This window comes from Protopterus annectens, chromosome 11.part0 (assembly GCF_019279795.1).
Source record: "Protopterus annectens isolate FY-2018-M chromosome 11.part0, PAN1.0, whole genome shotgun sequence".
Lineage (NCBI taxonomy): Eukaryota > Metazoa > Chordata > Ceratodontiformes > Protopteridae > Protopterus > Protopterus annectens.
Genome location: NC_056745.1, coordinates 1141880381 through 1141896977, shown reverse-complemented (window position 1 = coordinate 1141896977; position 16597 = coordinate 1141880381). Strand labels below are relative to the sequence as shown.

The following is a 16597-nucleotide window of genomic DNA, read 5'->3' as shown; positions in this document are numbered from 1 at the left end:
TAAGTTAATAAATAAAATGACAGCTGGGTGCACAAGACCCAGGATAAAAAAAGTTCCCAATACTGGTAGGCACAATGGTGCCAGAACTGGAAAAAAATGACAGTGTAAAATCTTCAAAACATGGAGATATACCTACAATAGGGCTAGGTCAGGCTCAGCGGGAGGATGTCCCCCTGTTGTAGAAGGAAGTAGTAGTCCCCAAAAATCACAAAAAATAATAGGCCAAAAAGAGCCATAAAGATGATAGAGTGGACTATTGAGGATAAGAAATTATGCATTGTTACTATTATGCAAGAAGCCCAGAATTTCCAGACAAAATATATACAAAAGGATTAAGAGAGAAATTAGAGGAAAAAAAATACTTGCACAAGAAAAACTGTCAGAAGTTTCAAATAAAAAAATATGTTCATTAATACAACAGATTTATGAAAAACATTATATATAGAAAGAAACCTTGGGCTGTTTGGAAAAAGAAGTGATTGAGAAAGTGCAAAAATATAAAGAACAAAATCTAGAGATTTTTGAAAGGTATAAAAAAGAAATATGGACATGGGAAAGAAAGATAGATCTGACATGGTGCAATATTTATGTCAAGGAGAAAGCCAAATTAATCAGTGCAAAAGAAAAAAAAAAAAAACAACCCCAAAGATATTCAATGAGAAGTACTGGCAAAGGCATCCAGATTTAATATGGTGCTATATTTATGCAAAAGGAGAAAGCAAAACTAATCAATACAAAAAGAGCAGCAGTGAAGATACTTGAAGAGAAATACAGAAAAAGGCATCGAGACATGGAAAATTTTACAGTACAAAAAATAAGAAAACAAAGAGGAAACATAGAAAAGAGGATTAGTAATGAAGAACTTAAAGAAATAGAAACTGAGATTATGGATTACCTGTGAAGTGAAGGATTTAGTGTAGAAAATCTAACTCTGATAACATCACAGCAGGATAGAGCAATGGATCCCCAAATTAAGGAAAAACCAGTGGAAAGGGAAGCATCTGATCAGTTGTCATATGAAGATACTTTGGAGGATTCCATAGGAAACCAGTACGAAAGTCCAGTTGGAGTTGCACAACAACGGAAGGAACAGGAAACTGTGGCAACTCTGATGCAGTTAATGTTGTGTAGTGATAGGCAAGTGAGGTCCCATATGAAAGAGCAATAGATGACACAGGATTAAACTGAAGAGAATATGGCACATGAAGATGCTCTGGAACGTTTTGTAGAATGCCCGCAGAAAATGGAGAACAAAGAATGCGCTCTCGGTTTAAAGGAAAATGATCTAAGAGAAGAGTTGCTTGATTTAATAGAGATGGACAGACATATTAAGATCAATGAAAGAAACAGACTACTACTACATAATCAAGCAAACAACTAATGACCAAGATATGGGACAAATAGGAAAAATAACCAAGTATAAAAAACACAAGTTCAGTTCCAGCAAGGCAGCAAAAAATAAAACTTCCAAATGGAAATAAAAATAATATTTGAAAATTTTCCAATAACCACATGGCATTAATTTCATCTTCTTTATCTGTGCACAAACGTAGGCTTCATTTTCACTTTTTTCTTACACCCAGCCCTTACATACCTGCTGTGAACTGATGTTGCCTCTGGGATGCTAGTGGATCTGCAGTTGCATTAATTGTCAAAGACAGTAGCCAAATGCACTGCTAAAAGGAGAAATTCCCACAGGAATTAGTGTAAACATTGACAGAAATAAAATATTATTTTTAAATAAACATAAAAATAGAAAGAGAATAATAAATCTAATAATAAAATAAGAGGAAGGGGGTCCCCAAATGGGACTAATCTGCACAGTAACCCGGAAAAATCAGCACTAGATCTTGTAAGGAGGCAGAGGACTTTCTTTCTTGGATGGTAGAAAAAGAATGAAGACAATTCCTGTCATAACGTAAGGAGATCCTCTCAGGATATGCTCAGCCAATCAGCTGTCACAGGAAGGGAGAGGAAGGAGAGTTGTATATTGAGTGAGTGTTTCACTCAAAATATTTTTCATCATTTTCCCTGCCAGAGATGTCAAGCAAACTACTTAGCTGCTTCATGTCTCCACATTGTCACATTAGTCACAAACTACTTAGCTGCTTCATGTCTCCACATTGTCACATTAGTCACAAACTACTTAGCTGCTTCATGTCTCCGCATTGTCACATTAGTCACAAACTACTTAGCTGCTTCATGTCTCCGCGTTGTCACATTAGTCACAAACTACTTAGCTGCTTCATGTCTCCACATTGTCACATTAGTCACAAACTACTTAGCTGCTTCATGTCTCCACATTGTCACATTAGTCACAAACTACTTAGCTGCTTCATGTCTCCACGTTGTCACATTAGTCACAAACTACTTAGCTGCTTCATGTCTCCGCGTTGTCACATTAGTCACAAACTACTTAGCTGCTTCATGTCTCCGCGTTGTCACATTAGTCACATTAGTGACATGGTATCATTTACGACTTTCCCTATTGCAGGCTAACAGCGTTATCTCCCTCCACAATTTGTTAATGTGTCTTGCAAATGATTTTTTAGTTCCTACCCATAAGAACTCCTGGACAACATTAATTTTGGCACCATTACTTTATGTACCTTTAGTTTAAAAATACTTTCAGTATCCCTTATTCTGTAAATGTACTTGGCTGAACTTTTTCTGTTCAAACAGTGCTGCTTTCTTCTAGAGTTACCTGGTTACCTCATTATTAGTTTTTTGTAGTTTTTATTTGTAGTTTGGCTTTTTCTTTGTCATACTACAGCCAGTCTGCATCATTTCAGTAGGTCTTGTTGTGTTTTACATGATTCTTATTACTCCCTAATATGCATGTATGTTTGTTTGTATGTACATATTTACGTATTTGTTTATTTGTTTCTTTATCATGATATGTTCACCCGCTTGTCCATGGAAAAAGGTCCATTTTCAGTAGAAGCTCGGAGGTAAAACTCTAAATGATGATGATAATAAAATAGGATTTCTTATAACAGGAACAGGAACTATGAATAATGGAATAAAGAATATACGCTAACACACAATAAATACCTGGTAGTGTAGACAATAAATAGATATTCTTGTACGCCATTTGCATTCTATGTATAGGCTATTATACTGTAGTGCATTTATACAGTATAAAAGGCAAGTAAAAAAATGTCTACACAAATTGTTCAGACAAGACACAATCATTAGCACAGCAAGAAAGAACTGAATGGGTCATTACTGCTGCTAATACTTTAAATACAACGACAAGCAGGAGGAGAATATAACAGTGGCACAGGACAAGTGTCAGAAATGCAGATGAAATATGACTTCCAATGGCACTGTTACACTCACAGCTTGGTGGAATCACTGACAAAAAACAAAAAACAAAAGTAAGAGCCATCAGATAACTGAGGGACACATCTCAATAAGCAATAAGCATGTCAGAGTACAGTGAGGGGTGTACGGGGAGGAGAACCTTTTAAAGAGATGTTAGAGGAATGGAGGAGGAACTAATGATGGTCTAGTGAGGAGAAACATGTGAAAGGAGGTAAATAGATAGGGCAAAAGGCAAAAAAAGAAAAAAAAACGGGAGCAGATGAAAGATTAATTGGTGAGAATGCATGATATCTAATTTGAGAGCGTAAGAGTGTATAAACATGATGAAGGGGAACATAAACATTAGAGTAATTTTGTCATAGGTTCAACCCGTGTTATATCACAAGTGCAATATACCTATAAAATATTTAATTCCCATATTTACAGTGTTTAATTTTTTTCTTTTAGTCTAAGATGTTCTATTGATGGTTTGCTTGTCTCATTCTGTTTATACTTCTTTATATTTCCTTTGTGCTCTTGTCCTTTTTACCTTTAAGGGGAACCAGGGAGACTGTTTTTTTCCCTTCTCTGCTTTACTGACAATACACTCTCCAATTCCACCACGCCTACTTTGAATCAACTAACTATGTAAGTTCCACTTGTACCATGATGTACTTAGAGAGTACAAAAGCACATATTACAAGAGTGGTACAATAAAGAACACAGTAACTGTTTCCCATATCAACTTCACTTAAAAGCATACTCTGCTTAACTGCATTAACCAACCTTGGTCCCAAGGTTATGTATTTAAGAGTCAACTGTCCATTATTTACACGAATTCCATGAATGAATTGTTCCAGATTTTGTACCATGACATGAATGTCCACAGACGTACCTAATAATTACATTAGGAATGATTCAGCTATGCGCAACACCAGGATAGCAAGGGTGGGATAACCACCCTGGGTGCAATGTGACAGAGAGTGTAAATGAAATATCATGACCTAGCTGCAGCTGTGAAATCCAGGTACAGAAAGTACAGAAAGGCACTTTAGAGGTTAGGCTCTTTTTCTTTTTGTTCTTGTCTTTTTCATATTTTTTTGCTCTTCTATTGAAGAGCTGAAGAGCATGCAGTAGTTGATTGGTACAAAAGCATCGGTAGTCTTTCTGCACTATGCCAGTACCTAAGATTTTTTTTCTTTTTTCTTTTCTGCACATTGCATGAAGAGCTGAGAGGAACATTATGGATTTTCCGCTGAAGACGCTGGTGTATCAATCAGCTTTTACAGTAAGCCAAAATCCTTTTTTCTTTTTTGCTCTCCACTGGAAGAACTGAGGTGGCATTGTGAACTGGCTGCCATAGAAGCTGATATTTCAATCATCTTTGCACAATAAATCAAAGTCATCTTTTCTGTCTTTCTATTTTGCTTTTTTTGCTCGTTATTTGAAGAGCTGAGGGACGTTGTGAATTGTTTGCTGTAGAAGCCGATGTACCAACTGGCTTTCTACAGTAAGCTGAAGTCTCTCTCTCTCTCTCTCTCTCTTTTTTTTTTTTTTTGCTTTTTGCTCTTCACTCAAACGGCTGAGGGGGTGCCATGGACATGGATTGACTGCTGTAGAAGCTGATGCAACAAGTTGATTTCCATGGTAATCCAAAGCCCTGTTTTTGCTCTTCTATGGAGGTGGTCCAATACACTGGGGGCAGGATGAGCCATGAGCCAGCTACGGTTCTGATGACACTCCTGTTCCATTTCCAAGAATCATATGTTAACTTTCCAGAATTGGACTACATGAGTACTGAAAAAATGTGATATTTCAAGGAATTTGTCATTTTAAGTATGGACACTTATTTACCATAACTTGTATTCTTATATTTATTAATTTGAAAATGTTAGCTTACTGCATTCTGTATTCAACATCTATTTGATTTATATTGAAACATACATGCTCCAAAATTATAATAGAGTGTTGATCGACTGATTGTGCTTTTCTCGGTTAGGGGTCGCCACAGCGGAACTCCGGTCCGCTAATGATTGGCAGTAGATTTTCATGTGTTGGCTTGCCGGGCCTAATGCACAACCTTCAACGAAGGAACGCCCATTCACGCATGTCGACACACAGAAGATGCTCTAACTGAGAATCGAACAGGCAACGTCTAACTATGAGGCGACAACGCTACCGCAGCACCACCACCGCAGTATAATAGAGTGTTGATAATGAACATTAATTACAGTTAACAATCACAGGAATAAGTCATGGAATTTCAGCTCATTAAAATGGCATTTTATGTTTTAATATTCATAAATTAGAGTGTTGATAATGAACATTAATTACAGTTAACAATCACAGGAATAAGTCATGGAATTTCAGCTCATTAAAATGGCATTTTATGTTTTAATATTCATAAATCAGTGTCCCTGCTTAAGCAAACTATCTATGTTTGCTAAAGCAATTCAGAAGGAAAGGCAAATAAAATAATACTAATTTTCTTTGTTATGTTTAAGACAGTTACTTATTTTTAGAATACATTTCTATAATTTCTGCATATGTAACTTAGGGCCTACCTTGCTGAAGCTGGAAGGTCGAGTCGGTGAGTTTCTGGTAAGATGTAATTACTTATGCAGCGTTCACTTTTTGGGCTGCCTTCTTGGTTGACTACTATGCTGGCCAACCAATCATCAGTTGACTAAAATAAACAGTAAAGAAAGTCAGTGAATGCACATTATGTAACACTAGTTCACAAGCAGCCTCTGGAGAAAAGATAAAAAGATATGAAATGCCAAAGTACCCAAATGTTAGGAAAATATGCCGCCAGCTTACACATAATACTACTGTTCTTAGTTATGAATGAAATGACAAGACTAAGCTATTTTAAAAAAGTTACTTAGTTCTTCTATGTGTACTTTAAATATGGGAATGTAGACTTGAGAATGATGGGTACAACATGCAGTTCATAATGAAAAGTAAGTCAATTTGAAGGTAAGTCATGGAAATCGGTAATACTTACCTATTAGATAACACAATATAAATCAGAACTGACGTAAAGCATGGTATTAAATAAATTAGTGCTCATTTCCTCACAGGCATTTGAAATTTCATAATTTAATGTGAATTATGAAAGGCAAGTTTTTCCTACCGTTAATGGTAGGTCCAGTGGTCTAGTTTTTAAGAAATATGCTCCAGTTTTAACTGGCACATAGGTAAAGCACAAAGTTATACATCCACAACAAATCCTGCCATTATATCAGCACTTATTATTAAAAAATAATGTAAATTTCCACACATACTGAATTATACATATTTTAAACATCATATTTCAAACTATAGCATTCATTGCAGCTGTGTAGTTGACTTGTAAAAGTTAGTATTAATTAGAATTTGTTGGTTTAGTTTATAAAGTCACACTATCATAAATCTCACTGCAGAGTATGGTAGAGATAAAACAAGAGAAATGAAATGGCATATTAAGTGTAAAACAATATTTAAACATTTTATAAAATCAATACTTCTGTTAGGGATGGATTGATTAATGTCCTGCTCTGCAATTCAGGATTTCTGTGGCAAACAACAAAACACAGGACTTGCAAACATAGCCTTTAGTCAGGAGGAGAAGGAATAAGGACACCACCTTGCAACCAAACTGAGCTGAGTAGCAAGGCCAAGGAACCATGATGAGAATTAGCGGAATTATTGGTTACACATACACAAGCAGAAAGACAAACTCGAAATATTTCATGTTAATGCATGACACAGTACAGTTTGCTGTCACAGGTTCATTGGTGATTACTAGGCTAATGACCTCAGAGTGCTTTTTTAATCCTAACCATGCTTCCAAAATCTATCTGGCAAGTTTTGATACCCTAGTGTTATTTTAAGGGGTATATATACACTTGGGCATGGGTGGTGAAGCATTTATAGGCTACATCTGTCTACTAGAGACATAGGGGCCAGACCAGAGGTACATTTCCAATTTTCCATCCATTGGTCCAAGTTACCCTTGAACTGAGTTAAGGAAGAACTCTGTTTCACATGGATAGGAATCCTGTTCAAGAGAAAAGGTAGTCTTTGAGACACATACCTGTTCCTCCAAAGTATTTTATTTATGTTGCGGATGAGGTTTTGGACCTTAGACTGGATACTTCAGATGCCATTTTGCTTTGTGGACATGCAACAGGTCCATCAGAGTGGGATCAAAGGATGCTATGTAGGCCAGGGGTAGATAATCTGTCAGTAGGAGACTGAGTAAAGGGATAGGCCTTTGAAGGAGTCCACATAGGATATGTTGTTCAGGTCACATATTGATTTTGTGAGGAACCTCTGTAGATGCTTCATTGTTGCATATGCCTGATCAGGTATATACCAAAGGGGATATTATAGTCAATAATTGGTCTGATAAAGTCTGAGTACAGCAGAACAATGACACCCTTAGACCTAGATGCCTTACCCCTGTTTAAAGGTTGTGCAATATAGTATGATTTATTTACAACCATAAACATATGATGGTCAAAGGCCAGGTAACTGTCTACATATTTTCTTAAATCCCTGATAACTAGGGTCTATTCTTAGGGGTGTATTATCAATGTGGATGTTTTCAGGGAAAGCCATCTTCTCCAAGGATACTATAATACATTTCTTGGCACTGAGTATTAGGCTGCAGGTCTAGCACCAGTTATTAGTCTGTGTCAGGTGTTCTTGGAGGGTATCTGTGTCAGTGGGGAATTTTATGACTGCACCTAGTTTGCAATCATCTGCAAACTTGGTCAGCCAGACACCCTTGATGTCAGCCTTGACTCAGGAAGCCAGCACCAAGCCTTGAGGAACTCTGCTGGTGACTGGCCTGTTTTTGGAGGTAGGCTCCCCTAACTTAACTTCTTGGGCCCTATCTGTGAACCAGCTGGGTATCCATCAGGTGACATGGGGGTTTATACCTAATATCCAGTGTATGACACAGGGTTGACATTATATAGACAAAAAAGCAATGATGGATCTTTGACTCATTGAACATATAGCCCAGAAGATAAGCCCTGAGATTAATAACAAGGAATCAGAGTCGAACGCCAGTAAAAAAGCTTTAATTTCACAACAGCAACAATACTGTAAAAACACACACTGAGAGAAGTTTAGCACTTTCATCCATCAGGACATCTTCAGAACTAAAAAAAATTGCCCAACTAGAACACTTAAATAACAATGAAAAATCAATTATAAAGTCACATGACAACTACAAAATTAATTCAAAACTAATATGTTTTAAACTAAAACCATAAACCTTTGCTATGTTACAAAATCAATTAACATTCTAAATTCTTTAAAAACAAAATAGATGAAATGGAACACATATCATTTAGCCCAGGTTCATTTAATGCATCGAGCCTAAGCTGCCATTTCAATTCTCTAACTAATAAATGTTCCTCAATGATTAGACCCCTATCATCCTTCTTAAGTTGGTCAATCACAAAATATCCAAATCTATGTCCAGGAATTTTCTCAATATGTCTATAAAATGCGTTTGTGTCTTTTTTTATTTTTGATGTCTCTCTCATGTTCGTACAACCTTTCTTTCACTCTTCTGATGGTTTTACCTATATAATATGCTGAACAGTCTAAACAGATGGCAGGATATATGGCCCATTTCGTATTACAATTATATTTTTCTTTTAATATGAACTTGATGCCATTAAGAACGAACTGGCCCACCACTAAAATGCAGTAACACATCTTACAATAACCACACTTTAACATACCTTGCATTCCAACCAAAGCAGCACTACAAATCCTATTTTTCTGTTTATTCTTCAACAGTTGTTTAAAACAGAGATCTTTCCAGTAAATCACTGTTGGTTTGTCCCCCAATATTTTACTCAATTGCGGGTTGGTGGATATCAACAACCAATTATATCTCAAAATGGAAGCCAATTCGTAACTATCTAAAGAAAATGTATTTATAAAGACCCTATTAAAATTAATACTTTTGTGCCCATGAAAGTCACCAAAATTACCCTCAGGAACATACATACTGTTCCTAATATTACTATTCAGTACACCCCCATTATTATAACATAACAGAGGTAAATATACTCCACTTTGACTTTTATGTGTTACCTCATCAAGTATTGGTTTTAAAAATTCTTTGGGGTACCCTCACTTAATAAACATATCCAGTAATAGTTGACATTCATCAATAAAAGTCACCTTATCTGAAATAATTCTTGCCAATCTGACCAATTGGCGTTTCACCACTGATTTCTTCTGCCAATAAGGGTGATGGCTATCAAAATGTAAGTAACTATTAGAAAAAGTACTTTTCCGAAAGATGTTGGATACAAAACAGTTGCTATTAAAATTGTTAATAATCATAACATCCAAATAAGAAATGCTTAACTCACTATAATCATGTACAAACTTTAGAAATGGTTTGGTAGAATTAATATACTGAAGAAAACGATCAAGTTTTTCCTTGCTTTCTTTCCAAACAATAAATATATCGTCCAGAAAAAGGGTGCAGAAAGCAAATCCCGAGTTATATGAGGAATTAAACACAAATTGATTTTCCCAAAAGCTCATAACTAGATTTGTGAAACTGGGGGCACATGCTGCCCCCATAGCTACACCCTTCATTTGTCTAAAAAGTTGACCCTCAAAATACAAAAAAAAAATTATTCAACAACACCATTTCCATAAGAGCACAGATAGTATTTATATTGTCTTGGGACAAGATACAGATATCAACCAAGGCATTCTCAAACCATCTAAGGCCAGTCTCATGTGGGATGACTGAGTATAAGTCACAAACATCTATAGTGACTAACATATACTCAGCCTGAAAAGGGACATTTTACGAAAATCCTATGAATCTTTACAAATCTGAGGCACTGACCTCACTGAAGATTTTAGCCAATAATCTATGAATTTAGCAAAATAATATGTCTTACACCTGTTCCCATCCACAATAGGTCTGGGGGTGTAAATCTTTATGGATCTTTGGTATCCCGAATATGCCAGCTATCACTGGCCATTTATTGTGTAAAAAATCATATTCATCCAATTCTATCTGCCCTTGAAATAACATATCCAGTAGCTGAACATCAATTCTAGCATAGGCAACATTCAATTCATTTCTAGACATTTCTTGGTAGGTGTCAGTAAGTAACAACTCATTCATCCTATTATTGTAATCAATTAGATCCATGAAAACAACCCCTCCCCCCTTATCAGGTTTCATGATACGAATGGTTTTATCAAACATAAATTCACACAACAGGTGTTTTCCAACTTCAGTCAAGTTAGTATAATTCTTACCAGGTTTATGAATAACATCCCTAAATTGATTACTACAAACCTGCTCATATGTCAGCAAAGCCCCATGCACTGGGGGATTAAATTTACCAGACCTTTTTAAACCATTGGTAGAACATCCACTATTTGTATCACTTTCATTTGAATTAAACAATACAGCTAAATTCAATTTACGAATAAAGAGTTTCAAGTCTATTAAAGTTTGGTCAATTTTTGCCCTATTAGCATGGATAAACCCAAATCCCTTAGCTAATAGATCTGCATTTTCAACAGAAAAATCTTTGCCAGAAAAATTAAAAATAGTAAAGTCCATGTTTGAATTCAGTACCTTTTTAACATCAAAAATGGCATCAGTAATGACTAGACTGCCATCTGGCAGTTCTATTGCTTCCATCTCGGGCCATTCTTCCTGTAACCAGTCTTGGGTATCACCTATTGCCTCTGATAAAAATCTTCTTGATAAACCACATTGGAAGCCAAATTAGTCACCCTTTGAGCTTGTAGATGCTCCGAACGCCTAACTGTAACTGTTCTTCCATTACCATCCATCTCCTGGAGGTGTGGTTACTGTCAAAAGGCTTGTCTTGAGTTACCATTGGTTGAAAAGGGGGCTCGTCAACAAGCCCATCACTAGAACCAATAGGGTCAGGAAAAACAAGCACAATGGCATATGCGTTGGCATCTCTTTGTAATTTTTTCTTCTTCCTTAACAAGTTCTTTTTGCATTCAGTATCTATTTTTGTAAAAACCTCATTGTAGTTATAAGAATATTGAGGAAATAATAGATCAGATTTAATACTTGTGTCTAAATTGCCCTGTTCACTAGATAGTGTTTCAATACGCTGGTCATTAAACTTGATCAACTGTTCCATTAACTCACAGCCTGCTCTATCAAAAATTAGAGTTTTGTGAAACTCAGAGCCCTTTATCACTCCATTGGGAAAAACACCAAAACTGCAGGCCTTTGGGGACTCATCTGTTCCCTAAACATTCACATAAAAAGACATTATCTAGTTGTAATATCTTGAACTGGCCTGTTTTAGTCTCAAAAGACCTTAGTTGCTGTTGTAAAGTGCCGAAACCGGCTCTTGGGTTCACATTGTTTAATACAACCCCACTTGTAATATCAAAGGTGTTAGTCTTCTGGGCTTGAAAACTAAATTCAGTATGTTCATTGGAAGAAGTATTTACATTCGAAAGAACAGTCAAATTGTTAACATTTGAAACAACCGGCATTGGTTGAGTGAGTGGAAGACCCAAACTGTCAGCATTCTCTTCAGAAGTGCTCGGACACGTTACAGGCTGAATAGAGTTACTCACTTACCTTAAATTACCATACGATACACTTAACGTCTGATGGAGCTGTGATAGTAAGTTAGTTAAATTCCCAATAGAGGCATTGAGACCTCCGATTAATTCAGCAAGTTCACCAGCATTTCCGACCCCCTGCAGCCATAGACAGTTCTTCTCCAATCCAAACTAATAACCAGGAAACAGAGTCAAAAGCCAGTAAAAAAGCTATAATTTTCACAACAGCAGCAATACTGTAAAAACACACTGAGAGAAGTTTAGCGCTTTCATCCGCCAGGACATCTTCATAACTAAAATAGCCCAACCAGAACACTTAAATATCAATGAAAAAATCAATTAAAAAGTCACATGACAACTACATAATTAATTCAAAATGAATGTGTTTTAAACTAAAACCATAAACCTTTTCTACGTTACAAAATCCATTAACATTCGAAATTCTTTAAAAACAAAACAGATGAAATGGAACATATATCATTTAGCCCAGGTTCATTTAATGCATCGAGCCTAAGCTGCCATTTCAATTCTCTAACTAATAAATGTTCCTCAATGATAGACTCCTATCGTCCTTCTTAAGTTGGTCAATCACAAAATATCCAAATCTATGTTCAGGATTTTTCTCAATATGTCTATAAAGTGTGTTTGTGTCTTTTTTTATTTCTGATGTCTCTCTCATGTTCATACAACCTTTATGATATTGTTCTGATATCACCACCTCTTAAACCAGTATTACAAATTTCCAAAACCATGAACTTAAAATAACGAGTATTGCCCACAAGACTTAAATGTTTGGATAACGAATTATTGTTATCATTCCTATTTATACAATACAGATGTTCCCTAATATGGTCTCTCAAGCAGTGATTGGTTTTTCCAACATAGAACATTCTACAGGTCTCACAGGATGCTAAATATACAAGATTATAGGTGCTGCAACTAGAATAAACATTAATCTCATGATACGTTCAGTATCAGGATGCACAAACAAATCATCAGTTAGAATATAACTACATATATTATAGTGATGGCATGGAAAAGTGCCAGTCCTGTTAGTATTTAAGTTGGATCCTGATTGCATTAATGATTTATAACATAGCATCTTTTTAATAGCGCTACAATTTTTAAAACTAAAAGAGGGTGACAGACCTAGTGTCTCTTTACATTTCTCATCAGAAAAAAAGAATCCTCCAGTGCTGCTTAATTATGCTACAACTGGAATTGTTGTCATTCAAATATGTAAGACACAGTCTCAAATTCTGACAGGAGGTATTATTTCTCTCATTGTCCAAGTTTAATGTATTCCCAAAGAAAGGTTTTGTATGAGTGTCCCTATGGCTTCATTCTGTGTCATTGAAATTTCAGTAACATTATAGCCTCTTTTACCATAGTTATCAGCCATCAAATCAAATGATGCATACATGTCACTGTCTCTAGTATGTAGTCTTGCTGATCTAAAAAATTGACCCTTCAAAACATTACGTTTAACGTGTCTGGGGTGCATACTCTTGGTATGAATCACATTATTAGTTTTACATGATTTCCTATATAGCTTCGTGAGTATACCCTCAGATGTTTTTATCACAGTGACATCCACAAAGCAAATCTGTTTATGTGACCATTCAAATGTAAAACGAAGAAAAGTGGTGTCATTCAAATACTGTATGAATTCACACAAACTTTCATACGTATTCCCCACACAAAGAAAATGTCATCAGCAATTCAACCATAGTATAGGATTGACCTAGAGAAAATGTTATTGGTATTAAAGACATATTGAGACTCTCACTCTGCCAAATCATGTTGGCATAACTATTTACACATATCGTGCCCATGGCTACCCCTGTACACTGTAGGTAGAACTTATCCATGAATACAAAGACATTATGTTCTAAAATAATTTCTAGGAGGGTACAGATCAAATAATTTTTATCATTGTTGTAATTAGAGTGGTGACTTAGAAAGAGTCTCACATAGTCAACTCCTATTTAATTTGGAATACAAGTAAAGAGTGATGTAACATCCATCGTAACCAATATGACATCATTTACATAATGTGCTTCAGACCATTCACTTAACCTACACAGAAAATGCTTACTATCTCTCAATATGGCATCAACATTGTCTAGTATAGGGTGAAGCTGTCTCTCAACATATGCTGACAAAAGCTCAGTAGCCCATCCTTTCCCTGATACTATAGGCCACATTGGTAGGTCAGTGGGATTCTTATGTATCTTTGGAAGCCCATATATTTGGGGTATGACAGGGTTTTCTACTAAAAAGTAGTCATACAGTGATTTATCTATCACCCCTTCCATCAACAGATTTTCAGTAAGAGAGTGTATCCTATTAGTCAGATTCATTGCCTGTGGTTTGATATACTCCACATATGTACTACTATCTCCTAACATAATTTCCATAATTTCAACATAATAAATGGAGTCAAAAATAACTATCCCACTCCCTTTATCAGCTGGCCGAAAGCATGTATCGTCACATGCAATCAATTCTAATACAGCAGAAAACTCTTCACGATTTAGACTCTTAAAACTATTTGATTTTTCTTATTAAAATATTCATCTATATCGTCTTCACATAATCTAAAAAGTGCTTCTACTCAAGGTGGATTTAAAACAGAAACAGCTGAATTAGCATTGTCAACTTGCAACTTCAAAGACAAATTTCTACAAACAATTGTAAATCATTATAGGTTCATAGGTTAGTACTAAGCTAACTGCCCTTGTGAGCCATTTTAAGCCTAGCCAGTTATCCCTTGTGAGACTCAAACCCTGCACCTTGTGTTTGTAAGGCAAACACCTTAACCATTAGGCCACCCTCCCAACCCATAACATCAATTAAAGATGAAGGGCCTGCAGGAATAAAATTCAGCCCATAACTGAATAACTTAGTCTGTTCGTGAGTCAAAACAACCTCAGAAAGGTTAAAAATTATGTTCTCCAAATCGTGCTGCGGACTATGGCTCCTGTGTCTTGTTGGTCGGGCATCTGCTGTCTCTTTTTTCATGTTCTTGTTATGGCTCAGGGAACGCCCTCTTTCTTTCGGCTTCAACAGCTCCGGAAGATTGAGCTGTAAAAAAGTTTGGTTAATAGCAGTTAAGCTACTGCTGTTATCAATTTACTCATTTATATTCAAGCCGTTAGACTCAAGAATAGGTGTAACATTAAGGGCAGGTGAAGAGGCATTCGTTGTATGTGCTAACGCCTCTGTTCTAACAGTGTGCACACACTCACTGTGCACATCTTTAGAAACCACTCCTCCAGAGCCTGTTTCTACATTACCATTGGATGAACCAGATTCATTCACGGAAGATGAGCGAACTGAATTGTTAGCCGGTCATTTATCATCTGACCATGTAAAGATGTGTCCAGTACTAAAATCCTTTATATCCCTTAATAATGTTTTCTAGCACGCACCTTTTATAGAAGTCTACATAGGAACGTAGTTCATCCAGTTTATACTTGTACGGCACATACTAAGCAAGATTATTAATAGTGGTAATGTTCTCTAAAATCTCATTACATAGCTAAGATTCAATAGGAGCAAAGTACTTTAGCAACAGATGAATATAACCAGCACTTACATCTAAATTAAAGGTCTGCCATTCCTTAAGCAGTTCAGGGAGAGAATTCCCATATGTGGGCATTTTACAAATACCTAGTCCCCTTGGAATTACCTTATGGTTCAGACATGCTTGAAGTGCAGCCTCTACCACTGCAGTCTCTTAAACTGGTACAAACAGTTCTCAGTTGAATGAAAGATATGCAGAAAATCTTCATAGTTGTCAGGTTTAGTATTTTGGACCTGTGAATCATTAATAACATTCACATCCATAGAAAGCAGTGGATTCAGATATGCTGCAAGCAAACAATCCAATCACACATTAAAGGAAGCAGCTTGGTTAACATTAGGAGTAAAATCCAATTCCTCAAACACACCTTCTACCATGCTCTTATATGGAAAACAAGTATAAGAAAATTAAAGAGCAAATAGGCTATAAAACAAAAACAATGTAGCGAAAAAACAAACCAATAGGCAGAGGATGCATAAAAACTGTATTTTAATAACAAAAATAATACAAACAAACAAGATAAGTGTTTTCGTACTCAATCCAGGTACTTCATCATCTCTAAATTCAAAATATAAAGTGCTTCTCTTTTATAGGTTAATGATTTAGACCACGTGACTTCAATAAGGGTTTAATGGGCACAAATTTATTCAATCCTTTTCCTTTTGTTTCCTGTAAGATAGGCATCCATTTGATCTCCATGTATTCAATGCATGTTCTGATATCAGCACCTCTTAAACCAGTATTACAGATTTCCAAAACCATGAACTTAAAATAATGACTACTGCCTACAAGACTTAAATGTTTGGATAACGAATTATTGTTATCATTCCTATTCATATTTATGCTAACCATGGAAATTTAGTCTGCCTTTGAATTTCTTGTCAGTCTAAACCTGTAGTTGCAGGCAGTTCAGGGAGCTAACATACGGCTAATTAGCCTTAGTCACTCACCATGGACATCATTACTATCTGACCTCCCACCATGGTGATGCTTCTGACAATGAAAAATCACTGCAGTAGGGCAGTTTATGAATTGGAAGAGGTTACCTTCAGTAGAAGCCAATCATACTAAGGCTTACCTCTCACAGTAACGTTTATA

The 16597-nt window shown here is 36.0% G+C and overlaps 1 protein-coding gene across 2 annotated transcripts in view; it reads right to left on the bottom strand.

Moving 5' to 3' along the window:
* The window catches only part of LAMB4 (laminin subunit beta 4), a 1139974-nt gene that overhangs the window by 492160 nt on the left and 631217 nt on the right, over nucleotides 1-16597 (bottom strand). For both annotated transcript variants that reach the window (XM_044088495.1, XM_044088496.1), the window contains exon 17: nucleotides 5871-5992. In XM_044088495.1, coding sequence (XP_043944430.1) covers nucleotides 5871-5992 — 122 coding nt within the window. The remainder of the gene's footprint in view (nucleotides 1-5870; nucleotides 5993-16597) is intronic.